Source organism: Pteronotus mesoamericanus, unplaced genomic scaffold (genome assembly GCF_021234165.1).
Source record: "Pteronotus mesoamericanus isolate MK-2021 breed Mesoamerican mustached bat unplaced genomic scaffold, CSHL_Meso_final contig_502, whole genome shotgun sequence".
NCBI lineage: Eukaryota > Metazoa > Chordata > Mammalia > Chiroptera > Mormoopidae > Pteronotus > Pteronotus mesoamericanus.
The window spans coordinates 1920248-1943627 of record NW_026555187.1 but is presented as its reverse complement, the minus strand read 5'-3'; the positions used below and the strand labels follow the sequence as shown (position 1 = coordinate 1943627).

At 57.2% G+C, this 23380-nt stretch overlaps 1 protein-coding gene across 5 annotated transcripts; it reads left to right on the top strand.

Moving 5' to 3' along the window:
- The first annotated feature begins 334 nt into the window (after window positions 1-334).
- On the top strand, window positions 335-22340 carry PDE4C (phosphodiesterase 4C). 5 transcript variants are annotated; one of them, XM_054578724.1, is made up of 16 exons: window positions 335-376; window positions 4495-4700; window positions 14990-15181; window positions 15719-15755; window positions 15848-15921; window positions 16058-16110; window positions 16468-16580; window positions 16660-16753; window positions 17258-17421; window positions 17599-17697; window positions 18107-18271; window positions 18372-18471; window positions 19341-19495; window positions 20836-20958; window positions 21218-21400; window positions 21930-22340. In XM_054578724.1, the coding sequence occupies exons 1-16, from the start codon at window positions 335-337 to the stop codon at window positions 22326-22328; spliced, it is 2199 nt and encodes a 732-aa protein (XP_054434699.1). In that variant the 3' UTR covers window positions 22329-22340. The 5 variants fall into 5 exon arrangements, with proteins under 5 accessions (XP_054434699.1, XP_054434700.1, XP_054434702.1 ...); XM_054578725.1 differs by lacking the exons at window positions 335-376; window positions 4495-4700 and adding an exon at window positions 7116-7357 and having other exon boundaries at window positions 16062-16067; window positions 16445-16580; XM_054578727.1 differs by lacking the exons at window positions 335-376; window positions 4495-4700 and adding an exon at window positions 12089-12245 and having other exon boundaries at window positions 16062-16067; window positions 16445-16580.
- The last annotated feature ends 1040 nt before the right edge of the window (window positions 22341-23380 follow it).

Genomic DNA, 23380 nt, shown 5'->3' with positions numbered 1-23380 from the left:
GAGCTGAACGTCTCCTTCATGGGCCTCAGGGCCAAGGGACTTCTTTCTGAGGGACCTGATGGTCCTGGCTTCTGACCCCAACAGGGAGCAGGGAGGGGGCTGGGGAGTGTGCGGGCATCCAGCCGCTGTTTCCAGAGGGGGGTCCCTGCAGAGGTCTGTGGGGTGTCCAACACGGGCGCCTGTGCTGGGGCCAGGTTATCTCAGCTGAGCATCTGTGGGCTCCAGGAGAGGGTGCAGGGTGTGGGAGCGATCTCCCCGTCTAGGGGGGCATGGCTGGACTCCTGGGGCCGGGGGGTTTCACATTCATCTCCTCAGGTTCAGCGACGCCTGCGGCATGAGGCGCAGCAGAACAGCGCTCTCCTTCCTGCTGAGTGAGGTGAGTGGTAGGGGTGGCCTTATACAGGCCATGGGGGAGGGGTGCCCAGTGCCCCCCACTTGGAAACACCCAGAGCTGCCTGGAGACTCACTCACAGGTGGGGAAACCAAGGCCCAGAGAAGCCACTAGAAGTCTGAGACTCAGTCCAGGTGTCCAGCCCAAGGCTGCAGCCACTGCTTTTGGGAGCAAGGGACCAGCCAGGCAGGAGAAGCAGGGTCCCTTCAGGTCCCGGAGCAGGATTTGTGACTGGCCAAGGGAGGAAGACCACACCTACGGATCAGGGCGTCTGGGGAGCTAAAGCAGGGTTAAAAGACGGTGGCGAGCCCTGGCCGGGTCGGTCAGTTGGGTTGTCCCCTACACCAAAAAGTTGTGGGTTCGGTCCCCATTTGGAGCGCATGCAGGAGGAAACTGATCAATGTTTCTCTCTCTCTCCCTCTCTTTCTAAAATCAATAAGCGTATCTTTGGGTGAGGATTTTTTTAAAAAGACGGTAGTGAGCAGGGCTTAGGTAGTGAGCTCATCCAGCAGGAGGTGGATTTGAATCCCAGGCTGGTCACTGGCACCTGAGTGGCTGGTGGCCTCTCCAAGACTATTTTCCTGCGTAAAGAAAAAATGAGCTAAAATTGTGTGGCTTGAGAGAGCTCAGGATGAGCCGGCAGGCAAGCTCCCGCACACGTTGACCCATTTCTCCACGCCCTGTCTCTGAGCCACACCCTCCTCTGTACTGCGGGGCCTCTTCGCACTCCCCCCAAACATCCAGCTTACGGCATCCGTCGCTCCCTTCCCACACGCAGCGCCTGCTGTGTGGGGGGCCTGGTGCCGGGGCGCGGGGCACAGAGGCTCACGGGCTGGGGAGACGGATGGTGAAGGCAAGAAATGAAGTGCGGGGAGGGTGGGTGTAAGTGGGGCTGCCAAGGCTGGGATGGAAGGGCTCTGAGGAGGTGACAGCTGAGCTGGAGAATGGATGGAAGCAGCCGCCAGCCATGGGGAGAGCTGGGGGAAGGATGTTCTCCTCAGAGGGCGCAGCTCCTGCAAAGGCCCTGAGGCAGGTGTGGGGATCAGGCACAACAAGGAGGCTGGTGAGGCTGGGGCACGTGGGGTGAGGGGAGGTGGAGAGAAGACGGAGGCAGAGGTGGGATGGGCAGGGACCGGGACACAAGGGGCCGCAGGGACTGCCGAGAGGGGTGTGAGTTTTGTTCTAGGGTCGCAGGGAGCCACTGGAGCAGGCAAGGGACAGGTTCAGGGTTTGTCTTAGAGGCAGGATTTGGGGTTGCAGCCAGGGCCAGCACATATCAGGGTCTTGGGGATGGACAAACCAAAAGGCAGCTTCTCAGCCTCTTTCCAAGCCCTTCCCTACCCGGGTTCCCTGCAGTCCTCCTCGCCTCTTCGCCGCTGCCCCCCCACCCCCCCTTGGTCCTCACTCCAGCCTCTCAACCAGGAAAGCAATTAGTCTGGAGTGGCAGGTTGATGAATGCTGCAGCTGAGAGGCCAGGAGGCTCCTCCCCTTCTCCCCCTGCAGCTCTGAGACACCCCATCCCCACCCCACCCCCCTTTAGATGGGGGAGGGGCAACAGGCTGGATCCTGGGAGTTGCTGAAGCACCTCCTTATTGAACCCATTGCAGGGGCTGGCGACTCCTCCCCTCAGGGCCTGTCCTGTCTGCTTCGCCCCCAAAGCAGCTGGCCCTCCGCAAACATCTGGCTTCCTCCACTGGCTCTCCTTGGCCGGAGCGGGGGCGGGGGGGGGGTGGTCACAGGACACTCACACCAAACCTGGATTGGCCCTGATATTGGTGCTTTTCCCCAAATATTCCCCATCCGGATAATGGTAGCCCTACCTACCCAGGTAACCGTGATTACTAGTTAACCGGAAGGTGATAGTGACCCATTATGGACGCCAGGAGCCCTTGAATACCTTTGAGCATCCTGCAGGCGTGCCCCACCTCTCGGCCTCCAAAACATCCCAAAGGTACTCACAGGCCCTGCCCAGGTCCACGCTCCACCATTGGCCGCCCAGTCTCAGCCCTGCCCCTAAAAGTCCCTACTCCCTGAGGCAGACACAAGAGGCTTCTTAAAAGCATAAAGCAAATCACATCCTTCAAAAGCTCTTAGTCCACTCCCGGATTCGATTCCCAGTTCCTCACCCCACCCCTGAGGCCCTGCATCAACTCCTTGCTCCACTCCCACCTCCTTCTCTTCCTCAAACCCACCAGCTTTTCCCACCCCAGGGCCTTTGCACGTGCTCTTCCTTCCACCTGGCCTGCTGTCTCCCAAGCTCTCTCCTGGGTAGCTTCTCCTCTTTCAAGGCTCAGCTCAAAGTCACCTCCTCAGAAAGGCCCCTAACTACACCTGAGTCATATTACACCCTCATCACTCTTCAGGCCCTTACACGGCTTAATTTTTTTCTAGCACTATAGGAATTATTTTTCATATTTGCTGAATAAATGAATGAATGAGTGTGGGCAAGTGGTTTTCCCATCTGGAGCTCAGTTTCCCCAAGCAGAAAACGAGCAGCTGACACCATTGGGTTTCCTGTCGTGAGAGAGGCCTGCTGCCCACCCACACCCTACTCTCCACTTTCCCCGAACACACTCCCAGCTGCTGGGAGCCTCCCTTCCTGGGAGAGGCCAAATATTGATTACTTAGATTTCTGCATCACAATCCAGGTGCCCGGAGTGGGGAGGGGGGAGGGTGGGAATAGTCATTGGTGCTTAAATGTGTGTGTGTGTGGGGAGGGGGAACAGCCAGGGACTCTGGGTCCTAGAAAGATCAAATCTGTACAAAGAGCCAGGGGTGGGGGTGGGGGTGGGGAGCTAAACAGCCTCCAGCTGTGTGACCCTCAGTTGGTCACTTCTCTCTGAACATCAACATCCTCCTCTGTGACAGGGAAGCAAGAGGAGAGAAAGCGCCGGGCAGTTTTTCTGCACCCAGGAGGGGCTCTGAGGTGTGAACTGATAGGCCCGCCTCTCACCTTCTTCCCCGCTCTCCCCCTCCCCCGCCCCGGCTCTGGCCTTAATCAGCCCTGTGGTCTGGACCTCGGCTTCCAAATCTGAATGTTTAGTCTGATGGCGGAGACAGACGCATTGGTGAGGCTCAGGGGCAGAGCAGGAAAAGGCCGCTCTTTCGAGCTCCACCTCTCCTGCGTCCCCATTTACGTCTTTGACCCCCAGCACACTCTGTTCTCTGGATTCCAGTTTAGGTGTCAGTCCTCGGGGGTCAGCACCGCGGACAGTTCCCGGCCTGTGACGCGTGGTGCGGCCCCCTATCCGCACAGGGAAAGTGGTACCGTTTTCATCCCCACCTTCACAAATGGGGAAACTGAGGCACACTTGCCCTAGGGCGCGCATCATGAACTAAACCCACTCCAGATCTGTTGGGCTGGAGAGCTTTCATTCCCGACTCATTAATTCAGTCTCAAGTGTTTATTCAAGAGCATGTTCGCAGACAACATTTCATTTAATTTCTCCTTTTCAGTCCTTCCTTCAAGACATGAACTGAGGTTCAGTATGCAGAATCCTAGCTCCACCATAAAAAATTTTTTATTTTTATTTTTTAGAGAGAGGGGAAGGGAGAGAGGAAGAGGGAGAGAAATATGGATCGGTTGCCTCTTGCACGCCCCCAACTGGAGACCTGGACTGCAACTCAGGCATGTGCCCTGACCAGGAATCAAACCAGTGACTTTAGGATTTGTGGAATGACACCCAACCAACTGAACCAGACCAGTCAGGGTGCATGTTTTATTTTTATATTTTAGTAAATAATATAATTAATGACATACCATTAAATTGCCTATTTGCATAACAACTATCAGTATATATTATGTCATGTAATAAATAATGAATATACTTTGTATTAATTGATTGAAAAATAAATATTGCCATAATGCCTACTGCGGGCCAGGCACTATTTGCATTTTGCAAGATTGAAGTCCATCTCCCCATTTCAAAGATGAGGAACTGAGGCTCAGAGAAGTAAATTAACTCAGGAGAAAAGTAGGACTGAGATACAGTTCTCTGGGCCAGTCCAGGTGTCTGGGTGAAGGGACCTCAGAGCCTCGTGGTCCCTGGGAAACCAGGAAGGTACCCCGGAAACTCACTCATGTCATGTCACTGTCTCCCTAGCATGTCCGAGAGTCTGTGGATTCTGGCTCAGGCCCTGTGAGTCCCCTTGGCAGTGGTGTCATCTGGAGACGCTTCTCAGGGACCCCATTGCTGCCCCCGCTGTCGAGCCGCCTCGGGCCCCCTGGAGAAACTGAGCCCAGCGCCTCTGTGGTGTTCACCATTGGGGCTCGAGGGACAGAGCCAAGCCATGGTTCAGCTTCAGGCAGGTGAGGAGGCAGATGGGGATCAAGGGAGCCAATCCGGGGAGAGGAAAATGCCTCGTTTAGCTGGACCTTTTTTAACATGTTCATAAAACATTTATTAAGCAGCTACTATGCGCCAGATCCCATACTGGAGACGCAGCCATGGGCAAGCAGATGCTCACAGGCTGATGTGAGATACCAGCTGGAGAGATGAGGGTGCCATGGAGCCCAGAGGAGGCTTCTGACCAGCATTGGGGGGTAGAGCGTGAGAAAGGGCGCTTCAAAGAAATGGCACTTAAAGATGAAGTGGTGGCTTAAAAGATGTAGAGAAGTCAGCGAGGAGGAACGCTGGGGAGGGTATACCAATTAGGCGGAACAGATTGTGCAAAGCCTCAGACTCAAGAGGATCAGGTATACGAGGAATCGCATGCAGATCAGTGTGTCTGGAGGGTGGGAGGGGAGCCTGGGGAGGTGGGCGGGGGCTGGACCACACAAGACCTCATGGGATGTAATGGGGAGGCACGGGTGGGTCTTCAATAGAGTGAATTGATACAGTGGGCATTTGAAAATATTCTCTCTGGCTGCTGTGGGGGGAACTGTCAGGGGCAGGGGTGGAAGTGGCAGGAGCCCAGCGAGGAGATGGCTCGGGGAAGGAGATGGTAGTGCCTGAACCAGGGTGGGAGCCTCGGGCTGGAGAGAAGTAGGCAGACGTGGGAGTTATTTATGAAGCATTCACACCACGCACTGGTGGACACCAGCAGAGGGTAAGAGAGAGGGGGGACTGGTGTGGACAGCTCCTGGCCTTCGACCCTTTACATGTGACAACACTTCCATCCTTGCAATGATGCCAGGCTGTGGGGACACCATCGTTGTCTCCATTTTCCAGAAGGGAAAACAGGCTTGGGGAGGGGAAATAACAGCTGGCTGGCCGCAGAACACGTGCCCCCGACGAGTGGGTCCAGTTGTCCCTCACTGTCAGTTTTGGAGGCCAGGGGACTGAGGAGGCCAGAGACTGAGCCATGAAAGTAAAGGACAGAGAGGAGTCATTTGCTTTTCATCGCCCAGCAAGACATGGCAGTAGTGAGGCTGGAGTTCTGTCTGTCTGGTTCTCTGGCCCAAACATTTTTCCATCTCTCCAACCTGCATATACAACTAGGGTAGAGTGTAGGGTCTCCACGGGAAATATTATTAGAATATCCTCTGGGCCCTGTGAAAAATCAGGGCTCTCCTGTTCTCAAATTTTCTGCACCAAGTGGCCTCAAAGGCCTCCCTACCCCACCCAGCCCAAAAGCCTACACTACCCAGCCCAAAAGCCTACACTGCCCAGCCCCGTTCCCGTCTACATCTGCTTCTTTTAACCATGACAGGAAATGTTCTCACCCTCCCTTTGCCACTTCCCAGGAAATTACCCCTGAGATTAGAATGCGTGGTGGGCAGTGCTTTGAATTCCTAAAACTGCGGAAGGGAGGGGCAGGGCCCATGGTGTGTCACAGGGCAGATGAGATCCTGACATTTCTGCTGAGGGTCTGGGCATTAGCGTGGCTATAAAAGGGTGTCCTTCCCTACCCATTCCCACTGTTGGCACCCCTGGCCAGAGGCAGCTTCTGTGTGCCCACCCCCGGCATGCAAGTTTGTCTGTCCTTTCTGGATCCCTACCCTCTGTGGGTGGAAGGCTTTAGGACTCCAAAAAGACCCCATCTGGGGCTGAACTGCTAAGCCTACCTTCCTGAGCTTGGTGCAGAGACGGTCATTTGTGCCTACCTCTGAAGACCAGAGCCCTTGACTCTGCTTCCAGACTCCTTCTTGCTGTCGTCACTGGGGAGGGTTGAGGACCCGCCGCTGTTCAGCTTTCAGCACCAACTGAGCGGACGGCGCCCTAGTCTGGAGGTGCTCAGAAACCCCTGTGTCCCTGCCCTGACTTCAGCACCGACAGGTGGAGGACAGCAACTCGCTGTCTCTTCCACCCCAGGATCTATTACCTTCTTCCCATTCAACCAAAAGAAGGGACGGTGCCTTGGCGGCAGGGGTCTCCCAAGCCTCTGCCTCTCTGCTCTCCATTCGGCAGCAACCGGGAGGACGGTTTCTGTCTTCTCCACTTCAAGCCCATGTCTTGACTTCTTTCGTTCAGCACTAGAGGAAACGACAGACCATTCTCGGCGCTGGGGGTCTCCCCAGCACCTGTCTCCAACTCCCACGCCCAAGTTTTCCACTCCCCCACCCCCGCTATCCTTCAGCACCACTTGGCACGGACAGCTCCTCGGTGTCAGCCCCACCTTGAGCCCCTGCTTTTCTACCTTCACTGCTCACCGCCACCGGCGCGGACAGCTTCTCGCTGTCACCGCCACCCCCCGCCCTGGCCGGACCAGGGCGCAGACACTGACACTCCTCGTTCAGGGACAGCTCTCGAATCCTCTTTTCCCTGCTTCCCTCCTCTGGCGCATGGAGACCCCGGGGGTACAAGAAGGGGCGGAGGCATGCAGCGAGCTGAACCGCGCTCTCAGCCGCCAAGGCTTAGCCAGATTCCCGAAGCACCTGTGGCGGCAGCCGCGGCGCCCCATCCGTATCCAGCAGCGATTCCACTCGGACCCGGACAAGTCCGCGGGCCACAGCGAGCTGGACCAGGGCCCGCGGCCGGGGCTCGAGAAGTCACGGCGTTCCTGGCCCACCTCCTTCCGCAGGCGGTAGGTGGGCGGGGGCAGGGCCCTCCCAAGGCGTGGGGGAGGGGTGCAAGGGGTCGAGTGAAAGTGGGGGAGGGTCCTTGCTTCTCCAGGGGCCGGCGTCTCTACCTTTTGTCTGAGGCTGGTGCTGTAGATGAAAAAGCTGTTTTTACGTGGGGTGAAGCTGGAGGTGGTGGTGTCGTGATTGTTTATGGGTGTGTGTGCGCCCGGTGTGCCAGGTGCGGTTGCATCTAAGTGTATGCGTGAGTCTGAGCGATTGCGACCCTGACTGTGCTCCGACCTGCTGCGTGCATGTCCACGGCCAGCTGCGTCTCTCTGGGGTGACTGCATGTGCTTGGTTGTATGTCCACCAGTTGTGTGTCTGCCTGTGTGTTTTCCCCTTGTGGTCCTTTCGGGTGTGTGGACCGGCGTGACTGTCCTTGTTGTAACCCAGTCGACGTCCTCCAGACCCTGGAGTGTCCTCGGGTGTTTGTGGGTTTGTGACCACCGCCAGCATCAGAGAGGGCCAGGTTGGGCTGTCCTCAGCCCTGGGGGAGGAGCTTCCGCTGTGGCCAGTCCCGCCACCAACCCCCTTCCCCAGCGCCCCGCCCCCTGTCCCCGGAAGGAGGAGGGGAAGCCTCTTGGGGAGCCTGAGTACAGGACGTTTCTTCCCTTAAGAAAAGATGGGGTGGAGAAGGGGGGTGAAGCGGGAAGGGCTGCTCCTCCTGTTTCGTGTCAAGAGGAGTGGGACAATGAGAGAGGAAAGAAACAGCAGATGAAACAGGGGCCTTGAGGGGGCCAGCGGTGGGAGTCTCCAGTTGCGCGGCTGGGGCTGAGAGCCCAGGAACAGGGTCCAGGAGCCCTGGGCCCTCGGTGGGCGGCAGGGGGAGCCAGAGCAGGCTGGAGCGACAGTCCTGGGCTTGAGGTCGGGCTGGTGACCTCGGAGGTCATTGTTCCCTCTAGATCTTTATTTTCTCCCACCTTTGTCCATGGACCTCCTGGGGCTACTAGCTTCTTGATCAACAAGCCTGGCCTAACCTCCCAGCCTGGCCCTCTAGAAGCCCTGGGAGGTGCCTGGAGCAGCTGGGATCCATGGTCCAAAAGGGCTGGAGTTGTTCCCAGGTGACCCAGCCGGCCCCCTGCCCCCAGCTCCCCGCCCAGGCACTCAGCTCCTCCTGCCCCGCCTCCCAGTGACTCATGATTTTCCATCTTCAAGAAAGAACAAACAGAGACTGGGTTTGGCCCCGTTTAGGAGGGGAGCCCATGTGGCTCTGAAAGGTTCCGGAAGGAGTGTGTCCCTGTGAGTGTGCACTGGCACACCCTGTCTGTGCATATATGTGCTGATGTGGGGGAAGGGGCTCAGCCCTTAGGTTCAAAGCCAAGTGGGTTCAAGGTCAATCTGCGGGGCGCTCCCCAGCAAGTGGAGGGTGTCAGTGAAATACAAACACACATCTGTACTTTCTGCATTTTGTTAAGAACTTTCTGTGTGGAGGCCTGGTCCCCGCTGTGGCTCTCCTCCCCACTGCCTCAGGTGGATCACCTTGGATCTGGGAGGGTCCTAGCATCTTGTTCAGCAAAGACTTATTAGCTACCTACTGTGTGCCAGGCCCTGCACTGGGGACACAGCTTATAGGCAAGCAGGTGATCACAGGCTGATGGTGGAGAGATACTCATAGTGCGTGGAGACAGAAGGCTTGTGACCCAGCTTTGGGGGTTAGGGTGTGAAGAAGGACTGTTTGGAAGAGGTGGCATCTAAGCTTAACCTGAAGGATGAAGAGATATCAGCCAGAGGGAGTGCAGGGAAGGGTATGCCAATTAGATGGAACGTCTTGTGCAAAGCCTCAAACTCAAGAGGATCAGGTAGATGAGGAGCTGAGTACAGGTCAGTGTGGCTGGGAAGTGGGAAGGAAAGCTCCCTATTCATTTCCCAAGCACTTATTGAGAACCTACTAAGTGTCAGGGCACAGCTGGGAGCAAGGCAGACCTGGTTCTACCCTCAAGGTGTTGGTGGGCAAAGCAGAAACCATGATAGTAAATGTGAAATTGTACCTGTGAGAGGAGGCTGCTTTGAGAATATTTACCCAGCTGGTCAGGGAGGACTTCCTGGAGGGGGTGATGCTCCAGCTATAATGTGAAAGGTGAAGAATAAGCCGGGGGAAAGTGTTCAGGCAAGGGCATGGGGTGAGAATGAGCCTGGCTGGTTCAAGGAACAGCAAGGAGAGGGGAGAAGCTGGAGCAGAGTGAGCCAAGAGGGACAGGGCAGGGGTGGGGGGAGAGCCAGCAGGGGTTGGCATCACAGGGCCTCCAGGGAGGTGTGGATTCAGATGAGAGGGCAACGAGGAGCCACAGAGGGTCTGGAGCAGAGGAAAGGGAGATCAAACTCATATGAGCATCTACACACGTGACACAGTCCCCACTCTCCTCTCCGTCTAAACTCTCTATGGGGACTTGGGGAAGGCATTAAGACATTTCTCCTCTCCAGTTTGTCTGTAGAGTGGACACAGCATCCTGTCCCCTTGGGGCCTCCTGGTGGCGGGAGAGAAAAGTGCATGCCCAGAGCAGGGATGCTCAATAGGAATGGAGACACGGATGTGCTAAGGGCACCCGGGACTGCTGGGATCCTCCTGAGGTCATGCCGCACACAGGGACAAAGTCAGGCTGGGGCTCCTCGGGCCTACCCATCTGTCAGCGTCTGCCCCTTATCCAGCGTGGTTTGGGGCCGCTCACAGTCAGGCAGGCCAGATTCCAATGCTGAGTCTTTGTTCTGCGGCTTAGTTTCTCCATCTAAAAAGTTATTAATAACACATTCCTGTTAAAACTGTTAATAAAATATTTAAGGTCAAATCTATTAATGAAACACTAATGTTGAACTACTGATAAAATGGCAATGTCAGAGAAGCCCCCAAAACTTCACAGAGGATGGAGCCAGTTCAGTATGAAGTGGGAGAGGGCACCGGCTGGGTAGCCTGCTGTGGCAGTCTGACCCCAGGTAACTGAATGCACCTCTTTGTGCCTCAGTTTCCCCATCCCCAAGATGAGCATATTATCCCTCATTTTAGATAGTTCCTCTGAAAAGGAAGTGACTTTTTTATGTGCACAGCCCTTGGCTCAGTCAGGCAAGTAGGAAGTGCTGTTTGTATTGATGTGTTTAGTCTTGACCTCCATTTCATGCCTCTGGTTTTGGGGGGGACTGAATCCCCCCATGCCTCAGTTTCTTCTTGGGGACATAAGACTACTACAAGCCCCTCCCATGGGGCTGGGGTGGTGCCAAGGCTCCTCACAGAGACCCTGGCCCCAGTGTCTCCACCAGGCTGATCCTGGCTGCTTCTGTCCCCTGGGGACCGGCTATAATTAGGTGCAACCACAGCAGCTACAAATTGTATTTTTGTCTTGGGGACAGCGAGTCTGGTTCCCACCAGGTGCCTGGTCATAGGGCCTTGGGGGCAGGAGGAGGTTCCCAGACAGACCCTTGAGACTCCTCATCCTCCTGGGCCCCAACATGACCTCTCTCTGAACCTCTATTTTTCTCATCGGTACAATGCGGACAATAATGTGGTTAGGGGGTCAGGAGAAAGTCGGGGTCTCCTCACTGTGGTGCCTCAGGCTCCCCCATTGAAGCCCTGATGGCCTGAAGCTGAACTACATGTTTCCCTAGGGGTGCACCAGAAGTGTCGGTGCCCCACAACTGACACAGTGCCCCCACCCCGGGCAAGGCCTAGGCACCAGGGAAGTGACAACCAACAGCAGGAGCACAGCTGGGCTCAGAGTTTCTGGGTGGTCTCACCTGAGAGGCCCAGCCTCCCTGGACCTCAGGGGCCTTGCCTGTGATGTGGGCATTCGGAGACCCGCCTCCGAGTGTGACATGCCCTGAGACTTGGTTTCCTTTCCTGCAGGACAGGGCAGGGCTACTGACCCCAGCATTCCGAGGGTAGAACACCTGGTATAGGCCCCCGAACTCGCCCAGACACCGAAGGTGAGGGCTCCCATTCCAGGGCCCCTGGGTCTTTCCTGGGGTGGGGGTAGAGGGGTGGGGGAAAGGCAACTGATGCTTCACAGAGCAGAAGATCTGGCTGGAACGGAGTGCGGATGTTTGTCCAGTGGAGACAGCAAGAGAGGGGAAAGGATCCAGAGACAGGGCCTGGGGTATGTCAGAGCAGGTGGGGGTCACGCGGGGACTTGTGGAGGAGGGCTGCGAGAGGAGGAGCCGGTTGTGAGCCCCTCTGCCCTGTCAGGAAACTTTTTGTCTGTTACTGCCCCTCTCCATGCCTCAGTTTCCTCACCCGGCAAAGGAGTAAGGGTTTGTTGATTCTGGGCAGCCCCTTGGTGGTTCCAGGCCTTAGTTTCTCCATCTGGAAAACGGACAAGTGGAATTTGCACTGTGTGGGATCTGGGCAGCCCCTTGGCAAACTCCGGCATCCGGAGCTCTGCCCAGAAGGAGGGTGCTTCCCTTTCTGACTTCTGCATCTCACTTTTTTCAGCTAAGTTAGTCCAGAGAGCTGTGCTAACGCGAGACATGTTGGCAGAGGAAAGCGGCGCAAGATCTGGGTTTTGGGCCCCCGCGGAGCCACCCCACAAAAGGGAGGGCAGAGAGTGGTGCCCAGCTCCGCGCCTCAGTTTCCTCGTTTGTCCCGGTAGGGGCTTCCCCAAACGGTCCAGCGGTGAGGCGGGGCAGTGCTCCTTCTGCCCCCTCCCCGCCGGCCCCGCCCCCGCAGCTGTCCAGAAAAGGTTCCGCGGCCCGGCATCCGTCCTGCCTCCAAGCTGTCGCGGAGATGCAGGGTACCCCCGCGCCTCCCTCGGCCTCTGGGCCTGGCTCTCCCCGGGACTCCCCACGCGGCTCCCCAGGGCTCTTCAGGAAGCTCCTGGTGAACCAGAGCATCCGCCTGCAGCGGCGCTTCACCGTGGCCCATCCGCTGTGGTGAGGCGAGAGGAGGGCTGGAGGGGTCACCGGAACCGCCAGGCTGGAGGTGGGAAGGACACAATTAGGGACAGCTGGGGCCGGGTCAGGGGTCAGGGCATGGATGCTCTGCCCCTCCCGCCCTTTCTCGGTGTCTGTCTCCTCCCGTCCTATCTCTGCGCCCCTCCACCCGCTGCCGGGGATGGAGCTAGCGGGGGTGGAGTGGGGGGGGACCAGCCGGCTGTTCCTTTCGAGCTGTGCAGCCCAGAGCAGAATGGGCTTAGGCTCACGTCTCCTCCTGACCCTCCCCGCCCGGGCAGGTGGCCTGAGTGTCTCGGGAGTGAGGGGAGAAGCGAGGGTCGCTCTTCCCCTTGGTCTGCTCCCCTCCATCCCTCCCGGCGCCAGCGACGAGATGGTCTGGGGGCTTCACACGGAACCCTCGGTGTCCTCGGAGGAAGATCGAATTTTGTGGAGGCCTTGGAGGCAGGGCATCCCTAGCAAGAGAGGAGTTGCGCGTCCCAGGCTGAGAGCGGGTCCGCGCAGCTCAGCTCCGTCGAGTCCTCCAAGGATTGGTGGTGACCTCTCTGGGTTCGAATCCTGGCCCTTCAGGAAGCGACTGTGAATTCGTGGGGTGTGAGGGCGAGGTTAGAGTCGGAAATGTAGCTTGTGGGCGCCGACTGCCTTTGGCACCTTGAGCCCGGTTTGGGCTGCATTCACACTCCTTTGATAATTTGGCACCTGGCGGCTCAGAGACTGGAGGTCCCTTCTCCAAACTCATATGGCCAGTGACAGCTGGGGGGTGGTGAGTGCAGTCGTGGCCATGGTCCCTGATGGCGTCATGACGACCCGGGAGGGGGTTCCAGGTTGGGGAGAGGGTCCCCAGGGCACCCACCAGACGCCTGTTAAGGGTGGTCTCTGCCCAGGGCTCTGGAGAGCCGAGGGGCGTTGAGGGAGCGCCCTCGGGTCCCAGAAGGTGAGGCTAGAGGATGACGGGTCCCTCCGAAGCCCCGTGCGTCAGTTTACCTGTCTAACCCAAGGAGAGACGTGCGGTTTCCACAGTCAGGGCGACCTAGCTCCGGGCCGCCTACGTCATGGAACCACACCCTGACCCTGCCGCTCCCAGCTAAATTTAGAGCGAAAGAAAAACAGCTCCCCCAGCTGCGGCCAACCCTTAATCCTGCGCGCCGGCTCATTGAATTCGAACCCAGCACCCTACTGGCCTCCCCCAGCTTCAGTTTTCCTAGGTATCCATGGGTGCCCTTTCCCAGAACCTGTGTGGAGAGGTGAGGAGGGCAGGGTTCGCCACTCCTAGGCCTCCTCCTCGGAGGGCGGGTTAGTGTATCAGCCACTAGTCCTTCTAAGAGTGTCCCTCCGCCCGCCCCCGCTCCCTTCGCTACTCAGGTTGGGGTTTAGAAGCCCCAGCCGTCTCCGTGACGTCTCGAAGGAGGAGCTCGGACGCACGCGTCCTAGTGGCTTCTCCCCGCGGCTAGCGCCGAGCAGGCGGAGAGAGGCGGAACAAGCCAAGCACTCCCGAATTTACCCGAGTGAGGCCGAACACAGGCGAATGACCCGAAAGCGTCCGAACCTACCCGAGCGCGGTCGCACGTAGCCAAATCAGAAGGAACCCACTGGACCCAAGTCGGCTGGATCAGGCCCAGTAGAACTTAGTCAAACCTGACCCTGCTTGACCGAGCCGCCCCGAATCCAGCTGAAACGGACAGAATCCTGCCGAATCCCGGATATGTGACTTGGTGGGGGATCAGGTGGACACTGGCCCTTGGCGAGAAGTCCCAAGTCGTGGGAGGTCCCCGGTGTTTCCCTGTTTCCCGCCCGCTCGCTCTCAAAGCCCGCGACCCACAGGCAGCCCCTCTTCCCGGTTGCTAACTCCGCCTCCAGAACCTCTGTTCTTGACCACATCCCCTCCCACTCTTTCTCTGACCCCAAGGGGGATGAGCACAGATTCCCCGTTACCCAGTCAGAGTGTGGTGGGAGGGACGGACAGGGCTGAGAGAACTGGGAGGGAGGAATTGGAGAAGGCTCGAGCAGGAGATGTTACGGGGAGGCTGGTGCTCCAGGAAGAGAGCACAGCCCTGCATAAGCCAGAAGGTGGATGAGAACCGGCAGAGCACCGGGCGAAAATGAAGCAGGGGAGCAGATGCTCTTGGGGCGTGGTCGACGGGGTGGGGGCGGGGGAACAGGTGATCCAAGGCGTGGCCAAAGCTGACTGGGGACGGGGCCTCTCCTGACTGGGGGGAACCTCGGAACTGGCGGGATCTAGGCAGGACCCAAGCCTCTGAAGAGGGGAGAGCCCAGAAAGTCTTTTCCAGTCCCGGTGAACTTACCATGCGACCCGGACCTCAGTTGCCTCCTTAGTAATATGGATGCCCAGTTGTCGTCCTCAGGTGCTCAGTTATAACTCCCTGAAAGCGCCCTCAGAGAAAACTCGACCAGCCTGTATGATAGACAGGGTGGTTGATGTCCAGAGAAAGGATGAGGCCTACCGGGGATCACACAGACATTTGGGAACAGATCTGAGACTCAGCCCTGGAGCCCAGATTCGTCCCAGTGAGAAGACTCTGGGTACAGACGTGGAGGCCAAGGCATGAGGGGTGCGGGGTCCCTGAGTAGGGGTGACTGAGGCAGGTGGACAAACTGTAGGGTACTCCTTCGTGGCCCACGGTTAGGCTCCAGGGAGGACGTGAAAGAACAGGTTCGAGCCATCACAGGGCCCTCTGCCCTGACCACGCCTCCTCTGCTTCCAGCTTTGACCTGGAAAATGCTCTCTCCTGTGGGAGAAGCGCCCTGGACACCCAGGTGGGGCCTGGCCTTGGCCAGGTCGTCCAGGCCTCTGCCCAACACAGCCAGCGGCGCGAGTCCTTCCTGTACCGGTCCGACAGTGACTACGAACTCTCGCCTAAGGCCATGTCCCGGAACTCCTCTGTGGCCAGTGACCTGTGAGTCTGAGGCTAGTGGGATGACACCTCCTTGCCTCTTCCTCCTTCTTTTATTCCTCCATTCAGCATACCACCTTCAAGTGGCCATTCGAGCAGGGCTTTGAAGTTTAAGTAGGAGTTTGCCGAACAGCCACTTACTCAGCTGAACTTGCCTAGAATGATATCTGGTGACCTGTGCTTGAATTTAGGCTGAGGTTGGGTGGAAATCCAGAAACATTAAGGGCAATTAGTAGCAACTGAACAAACACCGTGATTTGAGCTTCTTGGTAGCCATAATAAAAAGGGAGATGATATCATCTTGCCACCAAGATCCCTGCTGCTCCTGGGACTCAGTTTCCCCATAAAGTGAGGGAATGGCTGGAGAGGCTGCGGAGGCTTTCAGGGAAGAGCCGGGTAAGGGGAGCCCGGGACTAAGAGGGCACGGGCAGGAGGAGTGGACGGAAAGACGGGCTGGCCTGAGTGCAGGCACAGGCTGGAAGACGGGGATGCGCAGGGGTTCTCCCCGGCCTCTCCTCCTGATGTCCCATCTCCCCACAGACATGGAGAAGACATGATTGTGACGCCCTTTGCCCAGGTGGGTGCCCACTCCTCCCTCCTCCCTGCAGAAGCCACGCAGGCTAAGTCGACCCTCTCCATTTCCGATGCTGACCATCGCCCTCCCGACAGGTCCTGGCCAGCCTGCGGACAGTTCGGAGAAATGTTGCCGCGCTGGCCCACCTGCAAGGCCTCAGAGCAGCCAAGTACACAGGCGGTGGGGCAGGGCGGGGCAGGGTGGTGGGGAGAGGGGCCGGGGCCAGGGGCCGGCAGATAAGGTGGGTTGGGTGGGGGTGGGGTCATGGGTGAGGCAAAGCCACCCCTGAGTGGACTGCACTGCAGGCAGGCGTCCGTCGGAAACCCCCCACCTGGCAGTCAGCCCCCTCCACCTACAGGTAATGCTCCTGCTCCTACCCCTCTTCCCCTGTGGGACCACTGTCGATTCCTTCTCCTTGGTGACCTCCCCAGTCCATGGCCCTTTAGGCTGTGCTCATTGGAACCCCCCCAAAACACCCTCCGGGATGGAGTCTACCATACCCATATTACAGATGGGGAGGCTGAGGCCGGAGAGGGGCAGAGACCTGCCCATAGTCATACGGCCACTTGGGGACATATCTGCAACTCAAATCCTGGGGTCCTGAGTGGCCCCACTGGGAAGGGCTCTAGGCTCCAGATGTAGAGATGCAGGCATAAAGGGTGTGGGGTCCTCGAGTCGGGGGGGGGGAGCAGGCCCCTGACGGCTCAGCCCCCAGAGGACAGTGGGCAGAAGCTGGCTTTGGAGACACTGGACGAGCTGGACTGGTGTCTGGATCAGCTGGAGACATTGCAGACCCGGCACTCGGTCGGGGAGATGGCCTCCAACAAGGTGAGGTGGGCCGGAGAGCTGAGGTCACTTGCCTCCACCCACAGTGCCACCTCATCACTGTCCTCACCTTCCCCTGCAGTTCAAGCGGATGCTGAACCGGGAGTTGACTCACTTGTCCGAAACCAGCCGCTCCGGGACCCAGGTGTCGGAGTACATCTCCCGGACCTTCCTGGGTGAGCTGCAGTGGGTGGTCCCTGCCTGGGCAACATGCAGAGGTAGGAAGGAGGAAAAAAAAAAAAAGAAAGAAAGACTTCTATTACGGACCTCAGTCTGTGGAAGACGGAGCCAGCCACAGACACCCCCAGGTGCCTGGGTGAAGACGGACCGGAGTGGGGAGCAGGAGGAAATTCCAGGGGGCGGGGGACATCAAAGCTACGGTTCTAAGGCGTTTTCCAAGAAGGAGATGGAGGAAACCAGAAAGGACACGGGGTTGTTTGGGGACAAACACTGAACCCCAGGTTCTCAGGGGCCATGTCCATCATAAGGGGCTACTGAGGTCAGCCATGAAGGGGGGCAGCTATAGGCCATACGGGGACTTCGCTCTGAGCTTACTCTGATTCCGGTGAGAAGAAAATAGGTTACCCTGAGGCCTAGCAAAGCCTGGGCCTGAGGCTAGGCAGGACTACCCTTGCCGGTGAATCGGCTTCTCTCTGAGTCCCACCCTGCCCTCCCCCCAGACCAGCAGACCGAGGTGGAGTTACCCAGGGGGACCCTCATGGAGCCCCCGAGGCCAATGTCCCAGATCAGCGGCCTGCATGAGCTCCCCTCCAGTGCCAACGTCTCCACAGCCACCATCCCACGCTTGGGGGTACAGACTGACCAGGAGGGCCAACTGGCCAAGGTGGGTTCCCAACCAGAATGCTGAGACCTGGGCTAGAGCCCTGGTTCTGTTTGGATGTCCATCTTGAGCCTCAGTTTGCCCATTAGTACACTGGGCAAGTGGGGCTCAATACAAGCTCTGGGGCCTGCGGGAGGGTGTTGTTGGGCTGGGGTCAAGCTCCAGTTCTCCACGTTTTAGGAACTGGAAGATACCAATAAGTGGGGGCTTGACGTGTTCAAGGTGGCAGAGCTAAGCGGGAACCGGCCCCTCACAGCCATCATATTCAACATCTTTCAGGTACCTCCCATGCCTTTGGATTCTAGTCCCCCTGGGTCTCTTTCACCTCTTTCTACTTTAAGACCTCAAGGGACACACTCCTCCCTAACACCCCTAAATGGGATATTTGAGCAGGCCATTGAGGGATGACTAGGAGGAGCTCACTAGGCTGCATAGTTCATTGCGGACTGTCAGCAAGCCTCAGCCCGGGGCCCGGGCCTGAAGAGACCCAGTCTGGAGGGAACTGCTGCGGGGGTCAGGGACAGACCAGAGAGGAAGGACAGAGACCAAGTGAGTTCAATATTGAGGGCATCCTGGAAGGCGGAGCCTTTGAGAGATGGCTAGACGTTCAAAAGGAGAGAAGGCGTAGGAACAGAGTGTGCTGCCGCCCAGAGGCTGAAGTCCTAACTGGGGGCCTGTGATGAACCAGAAACGGGACCTGCTCAAGACCTTCCAGATCCCAGAGAACACACTTGTCACCTACCTGCTGACACTGGAGGGTCACTACCACCCTGATGTGGCCTACCACAACAACTTGCATGCCGCTGATGTGGCCCAGTCGGCACATGTGATGCTGGCCATGCCTGCCCTTGAGGTATGGCCCTACGAGCAGGCTGGGTGGGCGCAGGGCGGAGGGCGAAGGGTGCAGGGCGCAGAGAGCCCGCCCCTCACCTCTTCTGCCCATGCCTGATCAGGCCGTGTTCACAGACCTGGAAGTCCTGGCTGCCATCTTTGCAAGCGCCATCCATGACGTGGACCACCCTGGAGTCTCCAACCAGTTTCTCATTAACACCAGTGAGTCAGGTGCCCCGCCTCCACCTGCCAATTATACAAGCTCTGGTGGTCCCATCCCTGCTTTGAGACTAACCCTCCTCTTTGTGAAATGGCTGTGACAATCTTCTCTACCTCAGGTACTCAGAGCGGGTTCAGGTACATAGTAGACACTCATTAAATGAGAGAGTAACAAACGTGGCAGAGCTGATCAGGGCCCACTGAGGTTTTATTTTATTTTTTAGTTTTTAAGATTTTATTTATTTATTTTTAGGCAGAGGAGAAGGGAGGGAGAGAGGGAGAGAAGCATCAACGTGTGGTTACCTTTCACGTGCCCTCTACTGGGGACCTGGCCCGCAACCCAGGCGTGCATGTGCCCTGACTGGGAATCGAACTGGTAATCCTTTGATTCGCAGGTTGGCACTCAGTCCAGTGAGCCACACCAGCCTGAGAGGCCCATTGAGATTTTAAAGTTTGGGGTCCTTTTAGGTATCTGAAAAACTCAGTCAATAAGCGATTATTGGGTACCTCTTGGATATGTCCCAGAAGAACTGAGGTTAAGAGTGGAGCTCTCTCACTGGAGGACCCCAGAGTCTAATTATACAGACTCAGCTGTTCGTTCAACCAGCACTTAGTACACACTGTCTGCTGCCATGTCAAGTCCTTAAGGAGACTCCAGTCTTGAGGAGGCAGAGCAGAGCACAGATGCCCCCAACCCTGTGGAGTCAGAGCATGACCAGCAAGAGACAGGGTTGTAGAAGGCTTCCTGGAGGTGGGGGCATTAGAGTTGGTGCTTCAATGCATGAGTAGGAGTTTGCCAAGTGTTCACCAGATCTGCCTTTTGGTGAAGCTGGTTGGTCGGCAGATGTCGAGGCTCTCCACCTTCCCCACAGACTCGGAGCTTGCGCTTATGTACAATGACACCTCTGTGCTGGAGAACCACCACCTGGCTGTGGGCTTCAAACTGCTGCAGGCTGAGAACTGCAACATCTTCCAGAACCTCAGCACCAAGCAGTGGCTGAGTCTGCGCAGGATGGTCATCGACATGGTGAGGCTACAGTGATGGATGGGGTGGGTGATACTGACCGGGTTGGGGGTGCAGTTGAACATGGGCATGTCTCTGCTTTGAGCCTGAGCTTCCTGGTCTATAAAATGGATGGGACGTGGGACGGGGTGACCAGGCCCTTGGTCCTGGCCGCAGTTCACACACAAGCAATGTGGAAACTGAGCTTTTGGGGTTTCTGGTGCACCTTTTTCTGAACTTTTAGTCTGCCTTTTGATATTTTCCAGATTGGAAAGACCAGTAAGTGTTGGGGTCTTATGCCTCATTTGTTCATTTTACAAGCATTTATTGAGCACCTATTGTTGCTTGCACTGTACGATGACCGGAGGCAGTTCTGGCCTTTCGGAGATTCCGGTTTGTGGGGGAGATGGACACGTGTGTGGGGACCGTAAGGGGGACTCCTAAGCAGAGCTGTGATGGATGGCCTGCAGACAGCTGTGTTGGGGGGGATGCTCAAGGTCAGGGAGGGCTTCCCCGGGAAGGAGCACTGAAGCTGGGGCCTGCAGGGTGCGCAGGGTGGGGGCTGGGAAGGGTGTTCCCAGCAGAGGGGATTGCACATGGGGAGGTCTCAGAGGAAACCAAGGCTCCCAGGGAAGAGAAACTAAAACTTGGGGAGACAGAGTGAGGCAGTGGGTGGTAGGCATCATTCGGTGGAGGTTTGGGAAGAAGTCTTGAAACTTTTGTCTGATTCTCAGAGAAGCCCACAGGCTGGGGGCAGGTTACTCCAGGGCTGGGTGCACATGGGTCCAGGAAAGTTGATTTTTAAACAGCTGTATTTGAGGCTGAACTTCCCTCCAGTTGCTGAAAACAGCCCTCTCAGGCACGCTGTGGTCACAGGGAGATTTGGAGAGCTCTAAGTCAGGTCCCTTCCAGCTTCAAGTTAACCCGTGGCTCCCATGGCCCTTTGGAGAAGCCCCCCCCCCAGTCCTCCCTGAGGCCCTCTCTGCACCTGTCAACCTCACTTGCTCCGGCCGTAACTGCTTCCTCTGTGTTCCTCAGCTCATCCAGCCCCAGGGCCTTTGCACAGGCCATGTCCTGGGCTGGGCCTCACTGCTGCCCTTAGACACCTCTCACCTCAGCCCCCATACTTAATGTTTAACATGTGGGATGCACCCCATGAGCCCAACGAGCTCATAGATAGGACCATTGATTCAGTTCCTCTTGTGACCTAGGTTTGCAGCCAATATCATTACAGTCCCCCATTGTGCAGGTGAGGGTGCTGAAGCTCAGAGGGCCGAGAGTCCAAGTGGGTATGATGTCTGGGAGTAAGGAGTGGGGTGGGAGCAATCTTCATACCTGTCATTCTCCCCCACCCCCGCCCCCAGGTGCTGGCCACCGACATGTCCAAACACATGAACCTGCTGGCTGATCTCAAAACCATGGTGGAGACCAAGAAGGTGACGAGCCTGGGAGTCCTGCTGCTGGACAACTACTCTGACCGTATCCAGGTGTGTGGCTGGGCAGACCCCGGGCCTTTCGTTTCCATGCCTCTCGTTTAGCTGCATTTATGAAGTGTCGACTGCGTGCCAAACTTGAAAAAACAGAGGCACCAAGACTCACATGACTACCTTAGCCACTCGTTTCCCTCCTGGGCCTCAGTTTCCTCACCCGTAACAGGGATGCATCCATGGCACCAGCCTGGCGGTGGGGATTAACCAGGCCTGGCGGTGGCCTGGCCCGAGTTCTCCCAAGCCTCGATCTCCGCAGGTCTTGCAGAACCTGGTGCACTGCGCTGACCTCAGCAACCCCACTAAGCCGCTGCCCCTGTACCGCCAGTGGACAGACCGCATCATGGCTGAGTTCTTCCAGCAGGGAGACCGTGAGCGAGAGGCAGGCCTGGACATCAGCCCCATGTGTGACAAGCACACGGCCTCGGTGGAGAAGTCCCAGGTCGGAGGGCAACTGGGTCCATCTGGCAGGCACTTGGCATGGGGGAGGAAAAAGAATGGCTGAGCCCACCCTATGAGTTCTGGCTTGACCCCAGCTGGTCAATGAGGGCGTGCGGCCTAAGGGCCTGGTCTGCCCTGGGTTGTGTGGAATCAGGCTGGCGCGCGTTCTCTTTGGGCTGCAGGGAGAGGGATCTGCACTTGTGGATTTGAAAATGTCTGTTCTGAGTGGTATGGGTGTAGGGAACCTGGAGGGGCTCTTAGTCTGAGGGAACATACGCACCCATCCCTGAGGGGTTAGGGCTAGGGTGGAAGGAAAGACTTAGAGGTTGGGGCAGCCCAGAGGGGCAAGGGGGGCTTCCTAAAGGAGAGGTTGTTTGAAGAGAGGTTTGAAGAATGAGTAGGAGTTGGAAAATGACATTCCAGGGAGAGAGAGCAACCTAGGCAAAGGCCTGAGGCTGGACTGGGTGTAGGTTCCACAGTGACTCACAGCCTAGCTGCTTCTTCCCCCACAAGCCGCTATCACCCCACAGGTGGGTTTCATTGACTACATCGCCCACCCGCTGTGGGAGACGTGGGCTGACCTGGTACATCCAGATGCACAGGACCTGCTGGACACGCTGGAGGACAACCGCGAGTGGTACCAGAGCAAGATCCCCCGCAGCCCCGTGGACCCCGCCAGCCCCGGGCAGGGCGGCCATGACAGATTCCAGTTTGAGCTGACTCTGGAGGAGGCAGAAGAGGAGGAGGAGGAGGAAGAGGAGGGAGAGAGAATGTTGGCTCAGGAGGCCTCGGAGTCACCTAACACTGAACTCCTGTCCTTTGAGGCCAGCCCAGACCCTGAGGCCTTATGCCTAGACAACCAGAGGACCGTGGGCAGGCCCTGTGTGGACCATGAGGACAACGTGACAGCTGAGTCATTTGGCACTTAATGGTCCCTAATGAGTGGGTGGACTTTCCAGGAAGAGGTCCCAGGTGACCCACGCCTTGCCTTCTCCACACACTGAGAAGGACAACCAAGCTTTTAGTTATAGGCAAGTTTCAGGGTCAAATCCAAGGCATTTGGCTTGGGTCCACTCTGATCCCCAGCTTTGCTAAGAAAGCTGTCCTCCAGAGCCAGCTCCGAAGTTGGGGCTGGGTCACGCCCAACTTCATCAAAGGTCACTCTTGAGCCATATCCATCACTTATTCTTTCATTCTTTATCAGATATTTATTGGGCACCTATTGTGTGCCAGACCTATGCCTGCTATGTGCCTCTGGGGTAGCCATGTGCAAGGCGGGGGAGAAGTCAGCTCCGAGGAGAGACCCCCCACTGGTGCCTCCCTTTCATCTGCTGGGAAGCTCCCTGTAGGAGAACCAGACCTTGAATGGGGAAATGCGTGGCACCAGAGTTTTATCCAGTCCCAACTCTGGTTCTGGGATGTTAGGGGGCAGCAAAGAGAGGGCTCTGTGTGGGGACATATCTGAAGACTGATGTGGCCTGTTGCTACTTGTGCATCACAATACTTGTGCGTTATTGCTTTAAGTAGTTATAATTTCTGTCTTCAGTGGTGTCTCTGGCCCCAGGGCACCATGCTGGCCCCCTTTCACATTCTTCCTCTTATAGAACAGCAACAAAAGCACACAATTTCCCCCGCCACACACAATCCCCCTTCTGATTCTGAGTGTGTACCAGAATGCCCCTGGGGAGGCCTCCTGGGTCTCAGCCTCCCCTCTGTGGCCTAATCCTTGTAGTTGGGTAAACTTTGTCTGTAACCTCCCTGAAATATCTTAGAAATTTGGGGCACTTAATGTTTCTTTTGGGTTAAATAAACCCTATTACCCTAACTAGTATCGAGTTCATTTCATGGATGGGGACACTGAAGCACAGAGTGGTCCTGTTGCCCGCTCAAGGGCACGCAGCTGGGTGCTGGATATTAGCCAGCGGCGCCCCCTGGCGGCTGGAGGCGCGGCAAATTTGGGGGTCTTCCTCGCCTGGCCGGC

Bases quoted from the DNA above. Each gene is read 5' to 3' on its own strand.
- PDE4C (XM_054578724.1), top strand. From the start codon at position 335: ATGAGGCGCAGCAGAACAGCGCTCTCCTTCCTGCTGAGTGAG. The intron at 4,701-14,989 runs GTGAGGAGGCAG...CTCTGCTTCCAG, and splicing joins CATGGTTCAGCTTCAGGCAG to CTTTGACCTGGAAAATGCTC. The intron at 15,182-15,718 runs GTGAGTCTGAGG...ATCTCCCCACAG, and splicing joins TCCTCTGTGGCCAGTGACCT to ACATGGAGAAGACATGATTG.